At 32.2% G+C, this 9,730-nt stretch overlaps 1 protein-coding gene across 2 annotated transcripts in view; it reads left to right on the top strand.

Moving 5' to 3' along the window:
• LOC107454095 (sorbitol dehydrogenase) overlaps nt 1–9,730 on the top strand; it is a 68,375-nt gene that overhangs the window by 46,824 nt on the left and 11,821 nt on the right. The window contains exon 1 of one of the 2 annotated variants that reach the window (XM_043043781.2): nt 8,769–9,266. The exons of the other annotated variant lie outside the window; for it this stretch is intronic. Within the exon in view, the coding sequence (XP_042899715.1) occupies nt 9,213–9,266 (54 nt within the window). The 5' untranslated portion in view covers nt 8,769–9,212. Of the gene's footprint in view, nt 1–8,768; nt 9,267–9,730 lie in introns of those variants that run through there. 2 annotated transcript variants of the gene reach the window in all.

Here is a 9,730-nt window from a genome sequence, read left to right as displayed (position 1 = left end):
GCTTCTTCTGCAATATAGACTGCTCTTAACGGGATATTTTTTAAAGCATATATTATGGTATGAAGCATATGTTAAGTTTCTGCCACAACTTCACATAATCATGCTGTAGGCATGCGACGTGAAGTTATGCAGAAGAAACTAAGACAAACATAAAACACCAGCTCTAGAGGGACCTAATGACAAATGAATATTGTACTCAAATTAAAAACTTTTGCTTTGATTTTTTTCTAAAGTATTTCCAACGGGAAATTTTCAAGAACGTTTCAAAAATACTGTGTTTTTTATATAATTTTGAAATTCATTTTAATGTACAAAGGCATCTTTCGCAAAAAATTTGGAATAGCAAATATTGCCTAAAATTTACCTTTGAAAATCGACATGTACTAATGATGCCGAATGATGATGCGTTAACTGTCAGCGCTTAGGACAGGCGATTAATTGTTAATTTTAAAGAAAATTATAGAACAAAAATGTCAACCCTTTTACACATAATTTTTACACGTTCTCATTTTTTGTATTATACACTCTATAAAAAAAAATCGACGCACCAAGAAGGAGTTGTCCGATTGAAATGAAAATTAGTGGATAGGAAGGCAATGAACAGAATAGTAAATGGTTGAAATTTCAGAACAATTGAATAATTTATTGCAGAGTTACAGTAACAAGTTGAATAAGGTGTTGACCCGCCTCTAGCCTGGATGCAAGCTGCCACATGGCGTGGCATAGACCGATAAGGCTCCCGGATGGTCTCTTGCGATATTTCCTGTCAAATTCGATCCAATAGTCGAACGAGGTCACCAACATTCCGGGTCAGATGCAATCGCTTTCCCATCATATCCCAGACATGCTCGATGGGAGAGATATCTGGTGATCTGGCAGGCCAAGGAAGAGTTTGACAAGCTTGCAGACAGTTCATAGCAACACGTGCCGTATGTGGTCTGGTATTGTCCTGCTGAAAAACCAACCCTGGGCCCTGCAAAAGGAACGGTAGCAAAACAGGTCTTAGGATGTCGTCGACGTACCGCTGTGCAGTAAGTGTACCTCTAATGACGACCAAAGGGGTCCGGCTGTCAAAGGAAATATCACCCTAGACCATAATGCCTTGTTGAGGACTGGTGTGGCGTGCAATGGTGAGGGCAGGATCCCCCTTCCCTCTGCCCAGTGCGTCCCCAAACACGTCTTCGATGATCGTTAGGACACAGTTCGTCGCTAAAGACTATACGTCCCCAGTCGGCATCATTCCAGCCATATCTGTTCAAAACATTCATGCATATGAAATTTCAAAGCAATCGGATGATTGCTTCTTGGTGCGTCGATTTTTTTGTTATAGAGTGTATTTATGTCAAAATAGCGGAAAAATATTATATTTATCATTTATGTAATTTATGGCTATGAAAGACAGCCTGAAACACTGGTGTATTTTACTGCCTTAAAGGTAAATCTTCCAGACACGGCTCACTTCCAAACAATAACTTTTCAAATATGCACTTAATATTTGCAGTTATTTAGATCGAAGAGAAACAGATATTAATTAGTGATCTTTCTTTTATTTGTAAAAAAAATTTTTTTTTAAATTTAGAATGCGAATTAAGAAATTTTTTTTCAGAATATTTTTTTTTTTTTTTTTTTTTCCTTTCGGATTTTTATATTTTAGTATAAATATAATTCCGATAATAAAACAGATTTTTCCCGCAACTATTAAACTGTTTTTTGTAATTAAAAGTACCAAAATATATTTTTGGTTGTAATTATTGTAATATTGTACAAGAGCGTCAGAAAAAATATATACAAAAGGGACTGTGTGTCAAAGGTTTAAAATATGAGGGGTGAGAAAAATTCATTTGAATGATTAAAAAAGTTGAAAATAATTCGCAAAAAAGTCAACAAAATTAAAATTAAATGTCGAAATGCTATACTAATTGGTTAAATGTGAAATAACTTGTGAAAGTGAATTAAAAAAATAAATATGTCGGAATATTATTTCAACACTCGTTCCCGTCTCTGAAAAAAAGAAACTGCTAATCTCTCACCCCTTATCAGTGGCGACAATGTTTGCTGTTTAGACACCCCCTCATACAACTTGGACAAATTTCCAACTTTTACTCTATTTATTTTTTCTAATCAGTGTTTCTTAGTCTTCATTGTTATTTATCTCAATATTTGATGATGATACTCTTCTTTCTTATCTGATTCTCAAGGTGACGGGTGATAGCAAAAGAATAAATTAAAGCTGATAATTCAATTAAAAAAAATTGTCTAAATTATGTGATCAATAAATTGAGGAAAAGGAAAGTTTTTTTTTAAAGAAAGCTGTTTACATTCTCAGGAGAAAATTAATTTAAGATGGAAATTGAAAATTCGTCTGCGGTGTTAAAAAAGATTGGAGACTTACGTTTAGTGAGCAAATTTGTTTCGTTTCGTGATGTTGTTGAAATGTCAAATTTCGAAGTAATATTTTGCAGGTAATTTTTCGCCTTAAGCAGTTTTTTCATCGCAAAAAAATAATTATTAATAGAATTCTTACTTACAATGCATTTAGCGCCTGATTTATCATTAGGTCTGAGAAGCCCAGGCATAGGGCCCCTTATATATTTCAAAAAATTTCATTTTGTATATATCCTAAAAATTGTCTAATCGACTTAGAAGTTGACAGAATGTTAATAAATATAAGCTTTAATTTACTAATATATCGAAATTTACTCGTGCTATAAATAATTTAAAGGCACTTCATGAATAGCAAAACGTAAATTTGGATTAAAAATATGACAGGGAGCCCTTGACAATTTTGTGCCTATGTTTCTCACATTTCTAGATCAAGCCTTGACTCCATTTTAGCAGTTATAAGAAATAAATAGCATTTTATTTTTTCAGAAATAAATTAGTTACTAATTAAGCTCTTAAGCATATTGAAATCACATAAGTAATATTCAATTTGAAAAAAACTTTAAAAAAGAACTAAATAAAGAACTAAAATAATAAAAATGTTTCCATTTTATTGATCAGGAAATAAAGAACGAGTGAGAATAACAATTTATATATATATATATATATATATATATATCAAAGGCTCTCTTTTGAAAAGGTTAAGTTTATATATATATAGATATATTTTTTTTATCAAATGCGGTCAAGCGTAATTTTGTAGAAAGAAGCCTTTCTGGTGCTAGAAAGGAAAGAAAACTTAAAAGGTTTCAGTTACTATGATCTGAACTTTTATCACCTCGATGTGTAAAGTATTCTTGAAAAAGTATGGGTTTACTGAATCGATTTTGCATTATTTTTCTTGTCTATAACCCTATAGTCATTAAAAATTTGTTAAGAGAAATTCCAGCATTTGTTCATAGTTTAAGCGTTAAATTTCTGTTTTAAGTATTTAAAACTGAATATGTTTTTTTAAAAATGTTAATTTGAGTATATAAGTTTTATTTGTTAATCAGTTAATGAAAGTAAAGTTTTCTAAAAATAAAAATAAAAATATATAACAAAATTCAACTTAAAACTACAGAACTTTCATTTCTTTAAATTTAATAACATATAAATTAAAATAAATTTACAAAATAAATAAATTTTTATTCTTAAAAAATTGTTTTTTTATGTGGCTTTCAAGTATGACTTACGGNACTCAAGAGTCAAAGCATTATGACCATCCCTACATTTTGCAATGAACTCTCCTGGATGACGTAGAAGGCACGTGATCAGGTGGAAATGGTATTTAACTGTTGCTGGAGAGTTTGAAGAATCATTCTTTCACTTACTTCTGTGTGTGATGGCATAGACTGCGGATCTAAGCGACTTTGATAGAGGGCAGATTGTAATGGCTCGAACGCTCGGAACAAGTATTTCCGAAACTGCACGACTCGTGGGTTGTTCGCGATTTACAGTTGTTAGTACTTATGCAAAGTGGATGAATGACGGTGAAACCAGAAGTAGACGACATGGTGTTGGACGTCCACACGCTATCAAAGAAAAAGGTCGTCGGAGATCGTTTCGCTTGGTAAAGCAAAACCGGAGCTATACAGTGTGCCTTTCTTGACCAAGCGTCATCGCCTACTACGCCTGCCCTGGGCCCGGGAACATCGCCACTGTGGATCAGTGGGAGAGAGTTGCCTGGTCAGATGAATCATGGTTTGTCATACATCTCGCCGAAGGCCGTGTCAGGATACCCCGTCTTCCAGGCGAACAGTTGCTCCCTCAATATACTGTAGGTTATGCACAGGCCGGTGGTGACGGTATTATGCTTTGGGGGACGTTCTCTTGGGCATGTCTGGGATCAGTGGTTGTGGTAGAGCAGACCATGAATGCAACATGGTATCTGAACAGTATTGCGGACCAGTTGCACCCTTACATGGCCTCTGTTTTTCCAGCTGGATATGGAATTTTCCAACAGGACAACACCCTGTGTCACAAGGCTCAAATTGTGTTGGAGTGGTTCCAGGAACATGATGCTGAATTCCAGTAAATGTCCTGGCCGCCTAACTCACCGGATCTCTATCCAATAGAACACATTTGGGATGTCATGGAATGGCAGCTCAGAGTTCAAAGATCACTAAGTAGCAATATCTCGGTTTTGCGTGACCGTTATTTAAACATCTGGCACAATCTGCGTCCGGTCATCCACCTCTTGGCATCCATGCCAAGGCGGGTTGCAGCTGTGTTGCGGGCTAAAATGGGTCAACTCGTTATTAAGAGGTGGTCATATATATATATACAATATATATATATCCTTAGAAAATATCAAATTTAAATCATCAAGACCTCCAAGTATGTATTTCGATAATATTTTCGTATAAATTTATATTTTGAAATCTTTTAGAATCATTCTTTTGATGGGAGAGTATAAAGATAGATTACATTTTCCAACACTTTAGAAACATTTTAATGTATTTATGTCAGTTAGATCCTCGAAGATTAGTGCAATACAGATGAAATCTAAGTATATCAGAATAATTTTTTTTTAAGGAAGAGTATAAAGTTGGATTACATTTTCCACCAATTCAGAAACATTTTAATTTATTTAGTTCAGTTAGATCCTCAAGGATAAGAGCAATATAGATAAGAGCTAAGTATTACAATTAATTTTTGAAATTGTTGTCATAATAAAACGTTAAAAAAATGGAAACTTCTAAGATTAATAAATTAATGAGAGCGCGGATATATATACCTAAAAGGAGCAAAATCCTATTTCAAGAAAATTGGATGGGCACAGTAGGTTTTGGCACACCATTGGCTGCTGCATCGCTGAGTTTAACTTCAATCCCATTTCCTTTGTTTTATTAGTTCTGCTTAATAACCCTTGTATTTGATTTATTTAATTGTATTTAGAAAGTGTATTGTTAAATAGCGACACGCCTCTTTTGTATTCAGTTTTTAGGGCTTATAACACTGGTACCTGCGTGGGATCATTCGGTCAAAAGATTTTCACGAAATAAAAAAGGTTTGATTGTTAACGTCACACGCTTTTGCGGTTAATAGCGCTATCGTGAATCGCCAAGCATCGCTAATTATATTACCGGTGGTCTGGAATTCATCATAATCATGATCCTAAGTTTTTGGAGATTGTTTGGTGAAGGAGAACATAATTTTGGGTCATGAAACGAGTGGAGTTGTACTTAAAACAAGTGATAGAGTGAGCCTGATTTTATTCTCTTTTAATCTCCACTCTAAAAAAACTCAAACTCTAAAAAAACTCAAAATGACAAATTGATTGGAAATTTTTTTTCAAATTTAGCACAATTTTAAAATATTTTGCTGTAGAACATAAAATAACATGCGTTTAACTATATAGTGTTCGCCTCCCAGTGAGGTGTTCGAGGTTTGAATCCCAGCACTGGTTAGTTGATACGAACTCTGCTTGCAGCTCCAATTGACCACAATGCTGACATAAAATATTCTCAGTGGTAGACGGATTATGGGTAATAAGACTATTGCGGTAGGGCTTACAGTTGGAGGTTTCCGGGGTTTTCCTCTCAACACAAAGCAAAGGGAGGTTAATTTCATCAAAAAGTCTTCCACAAAAGCTAGATTGTCCCATTTATTGATCCAAGAATTCCCTCGTCTTTTAGGTTGGGTTCAAAATCAGGTGGTGACGAATTTGAAAATTGAATGTTGTAAACTCAGAATTGGGTTGGCTGTTACAAGCCGGCTATAAAATGTGAAAATATTATCCTCATTTATCTTTTTTCTTTGTAATTTTATGTTTGTGAAAAGCTGTATTTTTAGCTGTTCTTTATATAGAATAAATATCATTTGGAAACTATCTTGAAATTTTTTTTTATTCTCACTATGCTTTAAAATATTTAAGGGTATTTTAACACCAAGAATGGTGAAAACTATTTTACTCTAAATAGCTGGAGTGAAACACTAGAGATTTTTTTCTCCATTTAGTCAAACATCATGGTCAGTTCTGGGTTTTGTGAAACACCAAAAACGATCTTTTACACTTCTTTTGAAGTTAAGTAGGCTGCACCATCTTACCATTTTTGGTGTTTCACACTTAGTGACGCTAAAGTTTATCCCATTACATTACGGTATAATAGATATAAGAGTCAGTTAAGTCCTTTTTACAATACTTAAGCAACCGCATTACCATATTGGTGAAATTTCGGTTTTGAGTTATATACACCCTAGTAATTTTATTATTACTGCTTATTAGACTAAGACAACTTGTTCTTAAATGAGAAGGAACTACATTAATGAATGATGATTTTTCTAAAAAATAACCATATCAAGAATATTTTTTTAAAAAATACCAACAAATTTTTAATCAAATATTGTTATTGTTTTACTTATTCCACATTTGTTTTAGAAGAAAACGCATTATTGTTAAGTAATCTTTGAAATCAGCACGCATTTCAGATTAGAACGCGGGCAAAAAGATTATAATCTATCAATCACCTATTCTTTTATTTCTTACTTAATTGTTTAGTTTATCAGATTTAGATCTCGTTGAACTTATTATTCTTTTGAAGACCATATTCTTTCTTTTATTTTGCTTTTATCAAAACTCTAAATTGATATTTTGTAATAGGTTAAATAAATACTGATAATTTATAGAAAAAAATTGCTTAGTTTGTCTAGACTACGATTGGAGGGATAAAAAAAATTTAAAAAATTTACATTTTAAATAAAACTTGACTTTTGTAGCAGGTTAACAAATTAATTAAAAATATGCATGGATAAATTTCAATTACTTTAAGTTTGATTCTTAAGTAGTTTATATATAATAGTGTCTAACTCGCTTTAGAATCGTCATGGTTTCTACCACACTTTAACACCAGTTTTGATAACTCCGAAATCTTAGAAAGAGATTTTCCTGAATTCAAAAACTAGTTTTTCTCATGTTATGGGACCGTTTTCTTCACATATGAGTCCAGGTTTAACCTTCGAAACTACAATAGGCGTTGCTTGATTTGAAGAGAACCTGGATCCAGTCAAACATCCGTAAAAGAGATGCATTTCGAGGAGGCAGTGTTTCTGTGTGGTGAGGTATCTCTTTAGATGGACTTACAGACCGGCATGTTTTTGCACGGGGAATCATGAATGCTCACTTGTATAGAGATGATATTTTTTATATTTATATTCGTCCTTATACTGGTGCAATAGGTGATGATTTTGTGCTACAAGATGATACGCGACTCCCCACAGAGTCCGCTTAGTATATAATTATCTTTAGTACCAAACAATTCAATGCATCGGGTGGCCAGTTCAATCACCAGACTTGAAACCTATCAATCATGGTTGGGATGCTTTAAGAAGATGTGTGGTTGCTCTTAATCCTCTTTAGACACTTGACACGCTTGCAACTACTTTTCAAGAAAAACGGCTCGCATCTCCAATGGAACTGCTGGACCGCGTAATTGAGAGCATAACACATCGGTGCATGTGCTGAGGTTATGTGCAAGAGGTGATCATATTCCATACTGAAGGTACTTTTTCTATTACGAACTTATCTGATTTATTCATTTCATACATATGTTAATTTCTGTAACAGCATGATTGACTGGTTAATAATTTTTATGTTGTTTCATACTTTATTATGTGTACTATAATATATGCCAGTTTCAGTTTCATTAAATTCGCTGCGCAAATTTTTGACTTATGCTGATTTTTGTGGTTTTTCCTAAATTTATGAGAACCAGTGTATTTTATGAGCGTAGGTTTAGATAAAAAACAAAGTCAATTTTCTTTCTTCCTTTCTTTTTTCCCCTTTAAAACAAGTCGTTTTATAATTATTAAAAATAGTGTTTCTTGAATCTCTAGATATCTAAAAATCTTTGAGCAGTAAATGTATAAAAAAATGCATTCTGATTACAAATTTTTTAGAATTAGTTCAGCTTATTTATAATAACTTCATTAAGAAATAGCATTTATTAAAGTGATTTTTATTGCGAAATTATTTTTTGGCGATAAGAAAATCGTTTATTATGCGATTTCTTAAATGAAAAGAAAGTTTCTTAATGTAAAAGCATTCATAAAAATAGTGCTTCATGAACTTTTTTAAGCTCTTAATATTTGAAAAAGTTAATGAGAATTTTAATTAAGGCAACATTGGTTATTTTCAGAAATTGAATTAAAATTATTTTCTAGTTTTAAAAACTCAAAGTAAATTTTACATTATTCTGACTTACTTTTATAAAGGGTATAAAATGATTTTATTCATCTGAAATTTTTCAACGAAGAACACTACGCACTTAAAAGAAAAGAAAAAGAGAGATGAAAGAAACTCTTAAAAAATGCTTTTTACTTTGATGAAGAACTATCTAAATTAAATAAAATCGTTTTCCTTTATTAGCAAACGTGCATTGAAGTTGTAAGCAAACCGTTTAATTAAGGTCGTTTGATATTTTTCATAAATTATCATCCCATTCCGTTTATGCTTTATTCATACGACAAATTAAATTCACTGGGCTAGGATTAAGATAAATACGTCAGAAAATTTTGGCAGGTGAGGTAGGGAAAGACAGGTTGTACAGAGTCATCTTTCGTGCCTGATTGGCTTATCTCTGAAGGCTTGTCTCCTATATCGGTTTTTTAGTTGGTCATAGAAATTGCTGGCATAGTTTCTACCTTCTGACGATTGCATTTTTACAAAGAGCTGTCTGCATTTAAAGTACTTCTCAGCAGTTAATATTTACTCTATCTATAGTCTGTTGCACTTTATTTGTAGTGACATTTTTATAGTATTCGGCTTTCTGTAAGTGAGCACTATAAAAATGATTGAGGATAATTTGTGTGCTGTTTTAAACAAAATTGACGATTTGCGTTTGGTAAGCACTTTTATATATTGTTCTTATACATTTATTTAATTTTAATTATTTTGATTAAGAACAAATATAGCATTTATTAATTAATAATAATACATTATAAGTTAATGCACACTCAATTTATGTCTTTTGTCATTATACCATTTGTCTTATATTTACTATTCAAACTTTTTAAACCGTTGTAGTTGAATTTTGTTGAAAATTCAAAAAGATTTTTTTGCAGAGTTAACATACGTTAATAACATAATGGTGAATAACAGATAAAAATTTTTTTGAATTTTATTTTAAAACTGAATAAAACTTTAGAGTTTTACATATATTGTGAGGATTTAACTGTTAACAAACTTTTATATTATTCAAATTAAAAGTCTTTAAAATATACCTGACTGAGTTTTTCATATATTTACAATGAATGCCTTATAATAAATTCATATTTGTATTTTATGAAAAAAATAACCATATTGTGA

The sequence above is a fragment of the Parasteatoda tepidariorum genome, chromosome 8 (assembly GCF_043381705.1).
Source record: "Parasteatoda tepidariorum isolate YZ-2023 chromosome 8, CAS_Ptep_4.0, whole genome shotgun sequence".
Lineage (NCBI taxonomy): Eukaryota > Metazoa > Arthropoda > Arachnida > Araneae > Theridiidae > Parasteatoda > Parasteatoda tepidariorum.
This window is presented reverse-complemented; position numbering and strand designations above follow the sequence as displayed.